Source organism: Sus scrofa, chromosome 2, assembly GCF_054392235.1.
Source record: "Sus scrofa isolate SSC_HxYL_T2T_F1_AM1 chromosome 2, Sscrofa_HxYL_maternal_Yorkshire_Landrace_v2.0, whole genome shotgun sequence".
Lineage (NCBI taxonomy): Eukaryota > Metazoa > Chordata > Mammalia > Artiodactyla > Suidae > Sus > Sus scrofa.
In genome coordinates this window covers 81,828,275-81,847,087 of record NC_139384.1, presented here as the reverse complement: position 1 = coordinate 81,847,087, position 18,813 = coordinate 81,828,275, and the positions used below count along the sequence as shown (strand labels likewise).

General features: G+C 44.9%; 1 protein-coding gene across 1 annotated transcript; it reads right to left on the bottom strand.

The window, feature by feature from the left end:
- Window positions 1-3,425: 3,425 nt before the first annotated feature.
- On the bottom strand, window positions 3,426-6,724 carry CD209 (CD209 molecule). Its single transcript, NM_001129972.1, has 8 exons — window positions 6,694-6,724; window positions 6,455-6,529; window positions 6,258-6,341; window positions 5,618-5,679; window positions 5,243-5,306; window positions 4,852-5,003; window positions 4,050-4,162; window positions 3,426-3,668 (listed from the first exon to the last, which is right to left on the bottom strand). The coding sequence occupies exons 1-8, from the start codon at window positions 6,722-6,724 to the stop codon at window positions 3,527-3,529; spliced, it is 723 nt and encodes a 240-aa protein (NP_001123444.1). The 3' UTR covers window positions 3,426-3,526.
- Window positions 6,725-18,813: the final 12,089 nt, after the last annotated feature.

Here is an 18,813-nt window from a genome sequence, read left to right as displayed (position 1 = left end):
ACCTCACAAAATCAAATACCTCGGAATACACCTGACCAAGGAGGTAAAAGAACTATATGCTGAGAACTATAAAACTTTAATCAAAGAAATCAAAGAAGATGTAAAGAAATGGAAAGATATTCCATGTTCCTGGATTGGGAAAATCAATATTGTAAAAATGGCCATACTACCCAAAGCAATCTACAGATTCAATGGAATCCCTATCAAATTACCCATGACATTTTTCATAGGACTAGAACAAACAATCCAAACATTTATATGGAACAACAAAAGACCCAGAATCGCCAAAGCAATCCTGAGAAACAAAAACCAAGCAGGAGGCATAACTCTCCCAGACTTCAAGCAATACTACAAAGCCACAGTCATCAAAACAGTGTGGTACTGGTACCAAAACAGACAGACAGACCAATGGAACAGAATAGAGAATCCGGAAATAAACCCTGACACCTATGGTCAATTAATCTTTGACAAGGGAGGCAGGAACATAAAATGAGAAAAAGAAAGTCTATTCAGCAAGCATTGCTGGGAAACCTGGACAGCAACATGCAAAGCAATGAAACTAGAACACACCCTCACACCATGCACAAAAATAAACTCAAAATGGCTGAAAGACTTAAATATACGACAGGACACCATCAAACTCCTAGAAGAAAACATAGGAAAAACACTCTCTGACATCAACATTATGAATATTTTCTCAGGTCAGTCTCCCAAAGCAATAGAAATTAGAGCAAAAATAAACCCATGGGACCTCATCAAACTGAAAAGCTTTTGCACAGCAAAGGAAACCAAAAAGAAAACAAAAAGACAACTTACAGAATGGGAGAAAATAGTTTCAAATGATGCAACTGACAAGGGCTTAATCTCTAGAATATATAAACAACTTGTACAACCCAACAGCAAAAAAACCAATCAATCAATGGAAAAATGGGCAAAAGACCTGAATAGACATTTCTCCAAAGAAGATATACAGATGGCCAACAAACACATGAAAAAATGCTCAACATCGCTGATTATAAGAGAAATGCAAATCAAAACTACCATGAGATACCACCTCACACCAGTCAGAATGGCCATCATTAATAAATCCACAAATAACAAGTGCTGGAGGGGCTGTGGGGAAAAGGGAACCCTCCTGCACTGCTGGTGGGAATGTCAACTGGTACAGCCACTATGGAGAACAGTTTGGAGATACCTTAGAAATCTATACATAGAACTTCCATATGACCCTGCAATCCCACTCTTGGGCATCTATCTGGACAAAACTCTACTTAAAAGAGACACATGCACCCGCATGTTCACTGCAGCACTATTCACAATAGCCAGGACATGGAAACAACCCAAATGTCCTTCGACAGATGATTGGATTCGGAAGATGTGGTATATATACACAATGGAATACTACTCAGCCATCAAAAAGATGACATAATGCCATTTGCAGCAACATGGATGGAACTAGAGAATCTCATCCTGAGTGAAATGAGCCAGAAAGACAAAGACAAATACCATATGATATCACTTATAACTGGAATCTAATATCCAGCACAAATGAACATCTCCTCAGAAAAGAAAATCATGGACTTGGAGAAGAGACTTGTGGTTGCCTGATGGGAGGGGGAGGGAGTGGGAGGGATCGGGAGCTTGGGCTTATCAGACACAACCTAGAATAGATTTACAAGGAGATCCTGCTGAATAGCATTGAGAACTATGTCTAGATACTCATGTTGCAACAGAACAAAGGGTGGGGGAAAAATGTAATTGTAATGTATACATGTAAGGACAACCTGACCCCCTTGCTGTACAGTGGGAAAATAAAAAAAAAAAAGAGTTTCCATGGTGATTCAATGGGCGAACCTGACTAGGATCCATGAGGATTCGAGTTTGATCACTGGCCTCACTCAGTGGGTTAAGGATCAAGAATTGCCATGAGATGTGGTGTAGGTCGCGCATGTGGCTCAGATCCTGTGTTGCCGTGGCTGTGGTGTAGGCCGGCAGCTATAGCTCAGATTTGTCCACTAGCTTGGGAACTTCCATATGCTGCAGGCAAGGCCCTAAAAAAAAAAAAAAAAAAAAAAAAAAAAAAAAAGCAGCTAATACACATACCTGGAAATAATGTGTGTGTGTGTGTTTTAATTTATATGATGAAAATCATAAAACTTTACTGAAAAACATTTTTAAAGTACCTGAATATGGGAGGGATGGATTGGGAGTTTGGGATTCGCAGATGCAAACTATTCTATACACAGGGAACTCTAGTCAATATCCCATGTTAAACCATAGTGGAAAAGAATGCAAAAAAATACATATGTATAAAATCACTTTGCTATATACCAGAAACCAATACAACATTGTAAATCAACTATACTTCAATAAAATAAATATATATATATATATTTTTTGTCTTTTGTCTTTTTGTTGTTGTTGTTGTTGCTATTTCTTGGGCCGCTCCTGCGGCATATGGAGGTTCCCAGGCTAGGGGTTGAATCGGAGCTGTAGCCACCGGCCTAAGCCAGAGCCACAGCAACGCGGGATCCGAGCCGCGTCTGCAACCTACACCACAGCTCACGGCAACACCAGATCCTTAACCCACTGAGTAGGGCCAGGGATCGAACCCGCAACCTCATGGTTCCTAGTCGGATTCGTTAAACACTGCCCCACGACGGGAACTCCAAAATAAATATTTTTAATAATGAAGTACCCAGGAGTTCCCGTCGTGGCTCAGCAGTTAACGAATCCGACTAGGAACCATGAGGTTGTGGGTTCGATCCCTGGCCCTACTCAGTGGGTTAAGGATCTGGTGTTGCCGTGAGCTGTGGTGTAGGTTGCAGACACGGCTCGGATCCCGCATTGCTGTGGCCCTGGTGTAGGCCAGCGGCTACAGCTTGGGTTAGACCCCTAGCCTGGAAACCTCCATATGCCACAGGAGTGGCCCTAGAAATGGCAAAAAAAAGACCAAATAATAATAATAATAATAATAAAGTACCCAAATTAATAATTGGTTCATGGATTGATGAACACATAGATAGGTGGATAGGTAGATAGACAGATATATACATATATGTATATATGTATATTCCCAACCAAAATTACAAACTGATTCAAAACTGTATCAGGGAAATAAAATACACTGTGGTAGAGAAAAACATGTTGAAAGAAGACAATGTCCTCATGTCCATCAAACATATTATCAAACTAGAGCAACTGAAATGGTGGGAAAGGAATACAAGTTCCATGAAACACATAATGCAATGTGACTTTATTAAGGGGATGTCATGGGGGGGGCGGGGCGGAGGGGCTGCTGAGACCATCTGCAGATGAAGAGAGAGGGTTTGTAGCCTATGGAAGGAGGGGTTCGAGGATAAGGGGGTTTCAGAATCTCTCGTAGGATCTAAAAGACCGTCGTTCAAGAAGGGGATGGGAATTCACCAAAGGGTAAAGATGGAAGAGGGTGGAGCCAAAGGGAAACCAGCTGAGGGCCTGTTGCCTATTCTCTGCTGATGGGGAGTAGGAGGCTGGGCAGTGGCCCTCAGAGCATGGGGCAGGGAGACGAGGGCTTCTCACAGATCCAGGCGTTTTCTACCGTACATTTGCTATCATTCCAGCCATCGTTGTGCAATTCTGCACAGTCTTCATCTCCGTGATTGTTGGGTTCTCCTTCTTTCCAGAAGCTGTGAACCCCATCAGAGCTCTGGGACCCCTACTCTACCCAGAACCCACCCCTCCACCCCACCCCCCCTTGGAGAAGCTGTCCCTAGGCTGTGGCAGTTGATTGCCAGGTACCAGCCAGAGGGTGGTGGTTTCAAAATGTGGGCTCAAATACCACCTCCATCAGAATCAGCTCTGGCAAAGTAAAAATGCAGGTTCCTGGGCCCGTACTGACTCAGACCCCCTCCCCGTCCCCCAACAGCAGCGTGGAGGCGGGACGCTGCATCTTCACCAAGCTCTTCAGGTGGTACTTTTCAGTCCCAGAATCTGAGCACCCCTGGTTTGGGAAAGGTGGGTTTTTTCCCTGCCCACCCCTTCCTGGGCCATTGTCACTGGGAGGTCACCTGAGTTGGAGGGGGCTGTTGTCCACCCATTGCCAGGAACCTTCATTGGTGTCATCACTGAGGCCAATCCAGGTGGCTTTATTATATCTGACATACCAAGACTTCAGGAATTTCTGGGGTGGGGTGAGAAAGGGCATTAGAGGAAGATTCCCTCAATGACATCTGTCACATGTCTTCCCACGTTCCCTCTGTCCCCTGCCTCTCACAAAAGTTCCTTCTGCAGTCTAGTCCATAGCCTCTACTCAAGTTGTGTATGTTCACATGTGCAAGTAGGCTGTGAATGTGTATTCGTACCCATACATGTGTGGATATGTTAACTTGTATCTCCAGTTGACCCTACGTTATGGATGGTTCCAAGGGCATTCTTTTTTTTCTTGCTTCTTAGGACCAGCCACATATAGAGGTTCCCAGGCTAGGGACTGAATCAGAGCTGTAGCTGCTGTCCTATACCACAGCAATGTCGGATCCTTAACCCACAGAGCAAGGCCAGGAATCGAACCTGCATCCTCATGGATGAGAGTCAGATTAGTTCACTGCTGAGCCAGGACGGGAACTCTTCGAGGGCATTCTTGAGTTCCTTTTCTATCCATATATGGGCTCCTCCCATCCTGGTTCTTCTCTCATGTGACCTTCCTGAGTCCGTTATGGTTCCTCCTCCAGGAAGCCTTCCCTGACTGCATTACCCTCCCATCTCCAGCTATCCACTGGACCTCCATCTCTCAGGGGGCAGAGGAGGGTGGCAGAAGGCTCTTTGTTGACCAGCCCTATGACCCAGCCCCAACAGGAACCCTGCCCGGTCTACCTGCTCCGCAGTGCTATTGATGATAACCAGCTGGGCCCCAATGTCCTTACAGGCGGAGAGAGAGGATTTCCAGTCACTCTGGGTCTGGGAGAATAAGTAGCATCTTCCCTGGAAGAATTCCCAATGCCAGGGGCAGGGATGGCACAGGCCAGCTGGGGAGGAGGGAAGGGGTTGGGACAGAGCGGCCACTTGGCTCCCCAGCCCCAGATCCCTGCATCAGATCTTGGGAACCCAGGGACCAACTGTCAGCCCAGTCCCCAAGGCCCCAAGAAACCCACTCAAAAGACCCCCTCTCTGCCCTGCCCTCCTGAGTATGGCAGCTACAAAAGGTGGGTCCCAGCCCCATCCACAATCCCGTGACTTCCTCTTGACCTTGGGGTGGGACCATTACCCAGGGTGGCATTCATCCAGGTCATCTGCTGCAGGAACTTATCCAGGCTTGATTGTATCTTCTCCTGTGCAACATCAAGTGGAGGGAGAGGACTTCAATTATTAAGCACCTACTGTGTGCTTGGCACAGTGAGGGCCCCATGAGAACATTATGTATGGATCTCACTGTGACCTGGAGAGCCCATTACACGAACGAGAAAACTGAGGCTTCAAAAGTGACTTGCCCAACATTGCCAGTCTCCAGGACCTCATGCAGGGATCCGGTCCCCTCCCCTACTCCTGCCCTCACTCCTGTGGTGGTGGCTCGTCCAAGGTCATGCAGCCTCAGAGCTCCCTCCCACTCTCCCCTCCAGAAGCTGTCCTCCAAATCCTTCACCTGGGCTGTGGGTCTCCTGCTGGTCTCTCTCTCTCTCTGCAGAGACTGGTGGATCCTGGAAACTACAACAGAGCAGAAAATTCCCCCTTTATGAGCACCAACTCTCTGCCTGCACCAAGTTCATTTTCTTTTTTCTTTTTTTTTTTTTTTTTTTTGTCTTTTTACTATTTCTTTGGGCCGCTCCGGTGGCATATGGAGGTTCCCAGGTTAGGGGTGGAATTGGAGCTGTAGCCACTGGCCTATGCCAGACCCACAGCAACGCGGGATCCGAGCCGCATCTGCAATCTACACCACAGCTCACAGCAACGCGGGATCGTTAACCCACTGAGCAAGGGCAGGGACCGAACCCGAAACCTCATGGTTCCTAGTCGGATTCGTTAACCACTGTGCCACAACGGGAACTCCCAAGTTCATTTTCAAGTGCAGCCTAAGCTCCCCACAGGGGAGGATGAGCTACATTTCACATAAGGAAACAGGTCCAGAGAAGGGGAGTAACTGGCCCCCAGTCACACAGAGGGGCAACACAGAGTCCAAATGCCCCAGCCCCAGTAGGTTTCAGGACTAGGGAAAAGGTCAAAAACCATCCCAGAGAGAAAACCCAACGGGACCCAGGACTCGAAGCCCCCAACCCCTGACTCACCTTGAACCAGGGTGGTCACCAGGAGCATGAAGAAACCCAATGAGACGAAGAGCAGCAGCAGAAGGAGGGGCCAAGTCAGACACCCTGCAGGACCAGCAGATGGGCAGCGCTAGGGGCTCAGAGGCAGACCCTGCCCCACCCTACCCCCTACCACCCCCTTCCCCAGTGGCCTACTCCTGAACCAGCCACCCTAGTACCTGGTGAGTTCCTTAATCTGCGCAGTAGTCCAAGATCTCGCTCAACCAATACTGGCCCCGTCCATGTCTTCTCCTCTGAATAGGACAGAGCATATTCATTTGAACTTGGAAGACTGCTGGGCCCTGCTCTCAGGATTGCAAGCTGGATGCTAGGCCCCCTCGCGTCCCCTCAGGACCCAGGAGCCCTGTCCTCCCCCATCATCACTCCCAGAATGGGGGTCCACCCTCACTGGGGCTACCTGGCTCCTTGGGGTCACATATCTCTGCCATCCTTCTCTCCTCTCTGTTCCTCTCTCTACCTCCTCTCTAGACTGTGGTTTTTATAACCTCACGTGTTTCCCTTTGTAGCCCCGCCTCAGATCTGTTCCTTCTCAACTCAGGGAGAATAAGGAACAGGATGGGGATTCTACTTCTCAGAAAATTCTGGGAAGAGATAAATTGCCTGACACAACTAAAAGAGAGGTCGGTTAAAGTGCGGCAGAAGTTAGGGCGGGGTAGTTCTGGTGCCAGAGGGCATTGTTCTAACCCCTGTCCAGTCCTGGAAGCTTCAAGCCTCAGTTTCCTTAGCTGTGAAATGGGACAACAGTCCTGCCTCACATTGTTGGGTTTTTTTCCTTTTTTCTTTTTCTTTCCTTTTTTTTTTTTTTTTTTTTTTTTTGCATTTTAGGACCACACCCACAGCATATGGAAGTTCCCAATTGGAACTACAGGGGTAGGGGTCCAATCGGAGCTACAGCTGGCAGCCACAGCCACAGCAATGCCAGATCTGAGCCGTCTCTTCAACCTGCACCACAGTTCATGACAACACCGGATCCTTAACCCACTGAGCGAGACAAAGAACTGAATCCACATTCCCATGGATACTAGTTGGATTCGTTTCTGCTGCCCCACAGTGGGAACTTCCCTGCCTCACATTGTAATTGTGAGGTTTACTACGGAGCACTAGTAATGGGCACACACTACCTATTCCAATGATGGATACTCAGTAATAATAGCGCTTCACATGTGCCCACAGTTCCCCTTGGTGTGTGTTCTCCCTCGCTGCAGCAAGTCAGAAACTCAGACTTTAAAAAATTTTTGTTTTACTTTATTTTGGCTGCACCCACGGCGTATGGGCCCTAATGTCCTAACATCATCCTAAAAGGAAATCTCATACCCACTACGCAGTCCTTCCCCATTTTCTCCTCTCCCCAGAACCAGAAACCTCTCATCTACTTTCTATCTCTGGGATTTACTTACTCTGTACATTTCATATGCATGGAACCATACAACACTTTTGCATCTGGTTTCTTTCTTATTGAGGATCCCTCTTACAAAAGGAGACATTTTTCTCTTGTCACTTTCAAGATCTCTTTGTCTTTTAACAGTTGATTACTCTGTGTCTAGGGCTGATCTCTTTGAATCTATCCTACTGGGAGTTCATTCAGCTTCTGGATGTGTAGCCTCGCACATTCATCAAACTTTTGAAGTTTTCAAGCATTATTTTCTTTTTTTTTAAATAATTTATTTTCCTTTTTACAGCCTCACCTGCAGCACATGGAAGTTCCATGGTTAGGGGTTGAATCAGAGCTACAGCTGCTGCCTATGCCACAGCCACAGCAACGTGGGATCTGTGCCCATCTTTGACCTATACCTCAGCTTGCAGCAATGTTGGATCCTTAACCCACTGAGCAAGGCCAGGGATTGAACCTGCATCTTCACAGACATTATGTTGGGTTCTTAACTCTCTGAGCCACAGTGGGAACTCCCACTATTTCTTCAAATATTCTTTCTGCCCCTTCTGTCATTCTCCTTCTGACACTTGCATTATGCATATGTTGGTATGCTTAATTGTGCCCCACAGGTCTCTGAGGCTCTGTTAATTTTTTTTTCTTTTCCTTTTTTCCTGTTCCTCAGAGTGGATAATCTCAATGGTTCATCTTCAATTTTTGTTGATAGTTCCTTCTGCCTACTCAAATCAATAACAATTGTGTCCTCTAGTAAAAATTTTCATTTCAGTTACTGTACTTGTCAACCCCAGATTGGTCTACATTGTCTTTTTTATAATTTCTTTCTCTTTACTGATATTCTCTAGTTAGTGATAAATTGTTCTTAACTCTAATTTATTATGTATGATTTCCTTTTGCTCATTGACCACATTAAAAACAGCTGATTTGAAGTCTTTATCTAGTAACCAATATCTGAGCTCTCTCAGGGACCATTTCTATTCACTTTTTCATGTGTATATGTACAATTTTCTTGTTCCTTTGTATGTTTTTTAGGGTTTTTTGTTGTTGAAAACTGGACCTTTCAAATATAGTCATACCTCATTTAATTGTGCTTCACTTCACTGTGATTTGCAGTATTGCATTTTTTTTTTTTGTCTTTTTTTTTTTGCCATTTCTTGGGCCGCTCCCTCGGCATATGGAGGTTCCCAGGCTAGGGGTCGAATTGGAGCTGTAGCCGCCAGCCTACACCACAGCCACAGCAACGCGGGATCTGAGCCGTGTCTGTAACCTACACCACAGCTCATGGCAACGCGGGATCGTTAACCCACTGAGCAAGGGCAGGGACCGAACCTGCAACCTCATGGTTCCTAGTCAGATTCGTTAACCACTGCGCCACGACGGGAACTCCGAATTTTTTTTTTTTTTTTAATAGTGAGGTTTTTGGCAACCCTGTGTTGTCAGATGATGATTAGCATTTTTTAGCACTAAAATATTTTAAATTAGGGTATGTAGACATAATGCTTTTGTACACTTAATAGACTATAATACAGTGTAAACATAACCTTTACATGCATTGGGAAACCAAAAAATGTATGTGGCTTGCTTTATTTCAATATTTGCTTTATTGTGCTAGTCTGGAACAAAATCCACAAAATCTCTGAGGTATGCCTTGTAATATAACATGGCAACTATGGAAATCAGAGTTTACTTCCTCCTAAAGTTTTGTTGTCTTTGCTGTTTTTCTGTACTAGTTTTTATTCAGTTATTTAATAACTTTTTTTTTTGTCTCTTTATTTTTTTTAGGGCCACACCCACAGCATTTGGAAGTTTCCAGGCTAGGGGCTGAATTGGAGCTATAGCCACTGGCCTACACCACAGCCACAGCAACACAGGATCCGAGCCACATCACGGCAATGCTGGAGCCTTAACCCACTGAGCAAGGCCAGGGATCAAACCCACATCCTCATGGATCCTAGCTGGTTTCTTTCTTTCTTTTTTTTTTTTTTTTATTTCCCCAATACATTATTTTTTTTCCCACTGTACAGCATGGTGACCCAGTTACACATACATGTATACATTCTTTTTTCTCACATTATCATGCTCCATCATAAGTGATGACATAATTCCACAAAAATAAACTCAAAATGGCTTAAAGATTTCAGTGTAAGACAAGACACCAGCAAACTCCTGGAAGAGAACATAGGCAAAACATTCTCTGGCATCAACCTTACAAATGTTTTCTCAGGTCAGTCTCCCAAAGCAACAGAAATAAAAGCAAAAATAAACCAGAGGGACCTCATCAAACTGACAAGTTTTGCACAGCAAAGGAAACCAAAAAGAAAACAAAAAGACAACTTACAGAATGGGAGAAAATAGTTTCAAATGATGCAACTGACAAGGGCTTAATAGCTAAAATATACAAACAACTTATACAACTCAACAGCAAAAAAGCCAACAACCCAATTGAAAAATGGGCAAAAGACCTAGTTGGTTTCATTAATCACTGAGCCGCTAAAGGAACTCCCTGACTTTTTTTTTAAATGGCTCTACCTGTGTCAGCTGGAAGTCCCCAGGCTAGGGACTGAATCTGAGCCTCAGCTGTGACCCAAGCCACTGCAGTCAGAGGCTCCTTTAATGACTTCTCTGAACTAATTCTATAAAGCCTATATTCTCCCTCATATATGGTCATTAAAATCTCTACTTAGCTTAGTGTTTAGCTAGTGATTAGGAAGACATTCCTGAAAACCTGAAACTAAAATTCTCCCAGTCTTCGCCCAGGGTCTGAGTTTTTAGACACAACTTCAACACTCAGCCAGGAGGTTTGCAACTCTGCCTTACCCTCCACTTCCTGCTTTCTCAGAACCTCAGAATAAGCCAGAATTAAGAGCTAAGGAGCCTTGCAGATCTTTCCTAGGCATACACACAGCCCTCCACCTGCATGTGGACTTCCAGATTCCAGTTCCAAGATATTGGAACTTTTTTTCCTATTTAGGGCCACACCTGTGACATATGGAATTTCAGGATCAGGTAATGAATCTTCCTTGGGAATGAGGTTTATAAGAGCTGCCACTCTGTTCTTCTCCTAGTACCAGGAATGTGGGGTTTGGGGTTTTTGTTTTTTGTTTTTTTGTTTTTGTTTTTGTCTTTTTAGGGCCACACCTGAGGCATAAGGAAGTTTCCAGGCTGGGGGTCAAATTGCAGCTGTGGCTGCCGGCCTACACCACAGCCACAGCAATGCCAGATCCGAGCCGCGTCTGCGATCTATACAGCTCACCGCAACGCCAGATCCTTAACCCATTGAGCGAGGCCAGGGATCGAAACTGCAACCTCATGGTTCCTAGTCAGATTCGTTTCCACTGTGCCACAACAGGAACTCCAAGGCAATTTCCTTTTTAAAATTTATTTTATTGAAGTATAATTGATTTACAATTTCTACTGTACAGCAAGGTGATTCAGTTATATGTATATTTATACATTGTTTTTCATATTCTTTTCCATTATGGTTTATTGCAGGATATTAAATATATTTCCCTGTGCTATAAGTAGGACCTTGTTGTTTATCCACTTTATATAGAATAGTTTGAATCTGCTCATCTCAAACTTCCAATCCCTCCCTCCCTCACCCCCATCTTTTGGTGACCACAGATCTGTTCTTTTTTTTTTCCTTTTCCTTTTTCGGGCCACACCCATGGCATATAGAGGTTCCACAGCCACAGGAACGCCAGATCCAAGCCGCTTCTGCGACCTACACCACAGCTCACGGCAACGCCAGAACCTTAACCCACTGAGCGAGGCCAGGGAGCGAACTCACAACCTCATGGTTCCTCGTCGGATTCGTTTTCTCTGAGCCACGATGGGAACTCCTGAGGTCTATTCTCTATGTCTGTAAGTCTCTAAGGCTAAGTTGGAGAGTCAGGAAGAGGTTTAGGGAAGTTAAATTCCAGCGAATTCACTGTCCTTTACGGAGGTTCATCCATTTGTCTTGACTAAATACTCCCTGAATAACTGTAAGCTTTTGGTTGATTTCCAGTGTTGATTCTAACCAATTCTGCAGTTTTTCATTGCTCTTATGGAAGGGAAAATTTTACTCTGTCCTTTTTTGCTGACACTCCTTTTTTTTTTGTTTTTTGATGCTTAAATTATCATTGATTTGACTAGTAGAAGCTTTTCAGCTGGCCTCTGTGTCCTTTTGACATATGCATATCAGTTTTTTGCTGATCAGGCTTTCCCTGTCACAACCCAGAATCCACTTTTTTTTTTTTTTTTTTTTTTTTTTGCTTTTTAGGGCCGCACCCACGGCATATGGAGGTTCCCAGGCTAGGGGTCCAATTGGAGCTGCAGCTACCAGCCTACACCATAGCCACAGCGATGCAGGATCTGAGCCCCATCTGCGACCTACAGCTCACGACAATGCCTGATCATTAACCCCGACCGAGGCCGGGGATCAAACCCGCAACCTCATGGTTCCTAGTCGGATTCGTTTCTGCTGTGCCACAACAGGAACTCCCCTGGTTGCTTTTAAATGGAGAATAGCATTCAGAAACCAAGACTTGAGTCTTAAGGGTGTTCATTATTCTCAGGGTATCACTGGTCCCAGGACCTCTGAATAGTCAAATGAGAAAACACACACACACACTCACAGACACACACATTTATTTCTCTCTATATTTTGAAAATGCGGAGTTCACACCAACACCTCCAATTTTTTTTTTTTTTCTTTTTAGGGCCACACCTGTGGCATATGGAGGTTCCCAGGCTAGGGGTCTAACCAGAGCTGCAGCTGCCAGCCTACACCACAGCCACAGCAACTCAGGATCCGAGCTGCAATGCCAGAGCCTTAACCTGCTGAGCAAGACCAGGGATCGAACTGGCAACCTCTTTGTTCCTAGTCAGATTCGTTTCCGCTGTGCCACGATGGGAACTCCTCCAATTAAATATAAATAGGGTTCATTCTAATTTTTCCCTCCATTCACCTTCATAATATTCTTCTTTGATGGTAAAAAACCTGGTTCCCATTGTCCTGATGTACTTACTTATTTCATCAATCCCATGATATGTGGCCGATGCCTTCTTTCGATCACTATCCCTGATCCTATGTAGATGCCCTCATCACTGCATTTGCACAAAGACCCCCTCCTGCCAGGCAGACAGACCCCCGTGTTGTTCTCCATTTGGGCTCTGACATCCCATACCAGCCATCCCTCCAACAATGAGGTCCTTCTCACTGAGTCTGGACCCCAGCACTCTAGTGGCCACCATTTTGAACACACTCATGTCATCTAAGAAGTGGCTGATTTACCCTGTCTCCTAAACATTGCTCCATCTACCTAAGCCCATCCAAACCCAGAACTCGTGTCTGCCTACCCCCTGGTATGGAAGCTACTACTTTTCTTGGCGTACCTGTGAAGGCTCATTCTTATCTCTGAAATCTAGCTCATCAAGGCTTCCTTGCATTCCACGACTTTTTTTTTTTTTTTGCTTTTTAGGGCCATATCCACAGCACATGGAATTTCCCAGGCTAGGAGTCAAATGGGAGATGCAACTGCTGGCCTACACCACAGCCACAGCAACACCAGATCTGAGCCACTTCTGCAACCTACACCACAGCTCACAGCAATGCTGAATCCTTAACATTCTGAATGAGGCCTAGGATCGAAAGCTCATCCCCGTGGATCCTAGCCAGGTTCATTTCCACTGAGCCTCAATGGGATCTTGAATTCACCACTCTTAACTCATCCTATTGAAAAGTATGAGTTTTTCTAGTTTTCACCATGGAAGGGAGGGTCTTGGGGACTTCTACATTCTCACCAGAAGTGGAAATCCTGACAGCACTCCTTCAACATTTATTTGGGGTTCAATGCATTTGGGATGTGATCTCAGTGAATCCCCAAAACACAGCTCCCATTGTTTCCATTTTACCTGTGAGCAAATAGAGGCTCAGAGGTCCCTTCCACTGTCCATGGTCCGTCCATCAGCTTATAAACGCTGGAACTTGGGCTTAATCCATGAATGCATATCATTTTCATCCACCTCTGTGCTCCTCAACTCAAACCAGCTCAAAAAATAATGGGAGTGGGTGGGTGAGAGAACTGATAGTTTTGCCTCTTTTAATTGGGAAGGGTGAGAGAAAAAGAGAGAGAGACAGAGAGAGAAGAGGGCCAGATTCAGATTCAACAATTTTGTTTAACTATCTACCATTTGTCTCACTTGAATGTAACTTTCTAGACCAGGAATTGGCAAGTTTTCTGAAAAGGACCCTGATAGCAAATATGTTTTGGCCTTTTGGGCCATTCAGTCTCTGCCACAGCAACTCAGCTCTACCCCTGTAACATGAAAGCACTTTGGACAATATGTCAGTGATTGGGTGGGGCTGAGTTTCACTAAACTATTTATAAAAACAGCTGGGGGCCAGCTGTGCAGAGGGCGGAGACTGAGTTTCTGATTCTTTTCTTTACTGCTATATCCCCAGTGTCAAGAACACTGCCTGGCAGGATTTCCTGTTGTGGCTCAGCAGTAAAAGAACCTGACTAGTGTCTGTGAGGATGGGGGTTCAATCCCTGACCTTTCTCAGTGGGTTAAGGCTCTGACATTGCCACAAGCTGCAGCCTGAGCCACAGACATAGCTCAGACCTGGCATTGCTGTGGCAGTGGTGTAGGCCAGTAGCTGCAGCTGCAGCTCAGATTTGACCCCAAGCCTGGGAACTTCTATATGCCACAATGTGGCCCTAAAAAGCACAACAAAAACAAAATCAACACAAATAGATGGAAAGACATATCATGCTCTTGGATTGGAAGAGTCAATATTATCAAAATGACTATACTACCCAAGGCAATCTACACAGTCAATGCAATCCCTATCGAATCACCAAGGACATTTTTCACAGAACTCAAACAAAATATTTTAAAGTTTGTTTGAAAGCACAGAAGACCCAGAATAGCCAAAGACATCCTGAAAAAGAAAAGTGGAGCTGGAGGAAACAGGCTCCCTGACTTCAGACTATACTACAAAGCAACAGTCATCAAAACCATATGGTACTGGCACAAAGACAGAACTATAGATCAGTGGGACAGGATAGAAAGCCCAGAATTAAACCCACGTACCTACAGTCAACTAATCTATGACAAAGGAGGCAAGAATATACAACGGGGAAAAGACAGCCTGTTCAATAAGTGGTGCTGGGAAAACTGGACAGCCACTTGTAAAAGAATGAAATTAGAACACTCCCTAATACCATACACAAAAATAAACTCAAAATCGATTAAAGACCTAGATATAAGACCATATACTATAAAACTCTTAGAAGAAAACGTATGCCAAACACTCTCCGACATAAACGACAGCAACATCTTCTCAGATCCACTTCTTAGAGTAATGACAGTTAAAACAAAAATATACAAATGGGACTTAATTAAACTTAAAAGTTTCTGGAGTTCCCGTCGTGGCGCAGTGGTTAACGAATCTGACTAGGAACCATGAGGTTGCAGGTTCGGTCCCTGCCCTTGCTCAGTGGGTTAACGATCCCGCGTTGCCGTGAGCTGTGGTGTAGGTTGCAGACGTGGCTCGGATCCTGAGTTGCTGTGGCTCTGGCGTAGGCCAGTGGCTACAGCTCCAATTCGACCCCTAGCCTGGGAACCTCCATATGCCGAGGGAGCGGCCCAAGAAATAGCAAAAAGACAAAAAAAAAAAAAAAACTTAAAAGTTTCTGCACAGAAAAGGAACCCTAAACAAAATGAAAAGACAACCCACAGAATGGGAGAAAATATTTGTAAATGAATCAACTGATAAGGGATTAATCTCCAAAATTTATAAACACCTCCTACCACTCAATACCAAAAACACAAACAACCCCATCAAAAAATGGGCAGAAGATCTAAACAGACAATTCTCCAAAGAAGACATACAGATGGCCAAAAAACACATGAAAAGATGTTCAACATCACTCACTATTAGAGAAATGCAAATCAAAACCGCTATGAGATACCACCTTACACCAGCCAGAATGGCCATCATCAAAAAATCTGCAAACAGTAAGTGCTGGAGAGGGTGTGGAGAAAAAGAAACCCTATTACATTGTTGGTGGGATTGTAAATTGGAGTATAGAGATTCCTCAGAAAACTAAACATAGAACTACCATTTGACCCAGCAATCCCACTCCTGGGCATCTATCCAGAGAAACCCATGACTCAAAAAGACATATGTTCTCCAATGTTCATTGCAGCACTATTTGCAATAGCCAAGACATGGAAATAACCTAAATGTCCATTGACAGAAGAGTGGATCAAGAAGATGTGGTACATATACACAATGGAATATTACTCAGCCATTAAAAGGAATGAAGTGATGGAATTTTTAGCAACATGGATGGGCCTAGAAATTATCATGCTAAGTGAAGTCAGTCGGACAATGAGACACCAACATCAAATGCTTTCACTGAGATGTGGAATCTGAAAAAAGGACAGAATGAACATCTTTGTAGAACAGATAGTGACTCACAGACTTTGAAAAACTTACGGTCTCCAAAGGAGACAGTTTGGGGGGTTGGGGGATGTGCTGGGGGTGTGGGGTGGAAATACTATAAAGCTGGATTGTGATGATCATTGTACAACTATAAATGCAATAAATTCATTGAGTAATAAAAAACAAAAACAAAAACAAAATCAAACAAACAAACAAAAACACTGCCTGGCAGGTGATGGGCACCCAAACGATGTTAAGTTAATGACTAAATAAATTATCGCTTGTATCTTTTTTTTTTTTCTTTTTAGGGCCACACCCATGGCATATGGAAGTTCCCAGGCCAGGGGTTAAATCGGAGGTACAGCTGCCAGTTTACACCACAGCCACAGAAATGCAGGATCCCAGACCCACTGAGCAAGGCCAGGGATCAAACACGAATCCTCATGGATACTAGTCAGAATTGTTTCTGCTGAGCCACAGTGGGAACTCCCTCGCTTGTACATTCTTGATGGAAAAGTAGTGACACAGTCAGAGTAGCCAGGGCTGGTGCGATGGTTGAACACAGCATGGAAGGACCAACTGTGTAACATGTTCAGGGACTTTTGGAGAAGCGTTTGTTCCTTAGAGAAAGGCTGGGGGAAACCTAACTTTTCTCATGACAGCTCTGTAAGGTGGATTTCTATCACAGACTACATGTTGGTGTCCCCCCCAATTTCTATGCTGAAACTTAATCCCCAATAGGATGAGATTCAGAAATGAGCCATTTGGGAAGTGATTAGGTCATGAATGGGATCAATGTCCTTATAAAAGTGACCCCCAGAGAGTTTTCGCACCCCCTCCATCATGTGGGGACACAGACACAGGACAGTGTTCTATGAACCGGGAGGTGGGCCCACCAGAACCCAGATCTCCCAGCACCTTGATCGTAGACTTCCAGCCTCTGTGAGGAATAAATATTGGTTGTTCAAGCCACCCAATCGATAGTATTCTGTTACAGCAGCCTGAATGGACTAAGACAGTCTGGTCCTCATTTCACATATGGGGAAAACTGAGGCTCAGGAGTCCAGGAGACATGCTCATGGCCTCAGCTGGAGGCAGAGCTGCAGAGGAGGTGGCTTTCTCCAGAGACATATCAATAGAGCTGGAACACCAACCCCTCGGGAAGGCCAAACAAGCTACTCCCTCTTAGATAGGCGATACCTACCATGTTCGTTATTAATACTTCTGCCTAGTGTTCAATCACCTTGTGATTGGTTCCCGGACCAGCCATCTCCATTTTCCCTCCTGGGGCTCCAGAGCCCTGTTGAAACACTTTCAGTTCCTCTAGGAAGTCACATTCTCTTTCACTTCCTGACGTTTGCACGTGATGATCGCTCAAACTGCCCCTTCTACCACGCCAGTTCCATCTCCACTGAAACAATCCATCCTTCCAAATGTAACCTTTCCCCTAGAACGTGACCTTCAGAAAGCTCTAGAATATTTGCCAACATCCCCAAGTGACTCTCCACGTCTCTGCTGATACTGACTGGATATTCCACAGACTGAACGCAGTTCTGACTCTAGCCACCTAGAGACAGCATCAGATCCATGGTGGAAAAAAAGCAACTGTGTACATCTTAAAGATCTTATTGGTTGTATTCAGTGATTCATGAATTGGGCAGCATCCAATCTAGCAGATAGAAAGGAGCTTTGAATGGCTGTGCAAGCCAGAGATTTTACAGTCAGTAAGGAGCAGGAACAAGGAAGTCATACCTGCAAAGAAGTGGGTTGGTTGGAGTTCCCATCGTGGCTCAGTGGTTAACGAATCTGACTAGGAACCATGAGGTTGCAGGTTCAATCCCTGCCCTTGCTCAGTGGGTTAGGGATCCAGCGTTGCTGTGAGCTGTGGTGTAGCTCGCAGATGCAGCTCAGATCCCGCATTGCTGTGGCTCTGGTGTAGGCCGGCCGCTACAGCTCTGATTTGACCCCTAGCCTGGGAACCTCCATATGCCGTGGGAGTGGCCCAAGAAATGGCAAAAAGACAAAAAAAAAAAAAAGAAGTAGGTTGGTCATTGCAAGTTTACTTTCCTGGAGGGGATGGCAAGGATCTAGTCAGGCAATTCCCTTTTTTTTTTTTAAAGCCCGCACCTGAGGCATATGGAACTTCTCAGGCTAGGGATCAAAATTGAGCTACAGCTGCCAGCCTGCACCACAGCCACAGCATCATGAGATCCTAGCTGTGTCTGCAGCCTACACTGCAGCTCACAGCAACACTGGATCCTTAACCCACTGACTGAGGCCAGGGATCGAACCTGCATCCTCATGGATACTAGGCTGGTTCATTACTGCTGAGCCACAACGGGATCTCCTAGAAATTATCACTCCCAGTGAAGTTAGACAGTGAAAGATAAACATTACACGATACCCTTATTTGTGGAATCTAAAAAAAGGATACGAATGAACTTATTTGCAGAAATGTACTCACAGACTTTGAAAAACTTACGGTTACCAAAGAGGACAGGTTGGGGAGGGGAGCAGTGGACTGGGGGTTTGGGATTGGCATATGCACACTGAGGTATATGGGATGATTGAGCAACAGCGACCTGCTCTATAGCACAGAGAACTCTACTAAATATTCTGTGATAATCTACGTGGGAAAAGAAACTGAAAAGGAATGGATGTGTGTACATGTGTAACTGAATCATTTTGTTGTA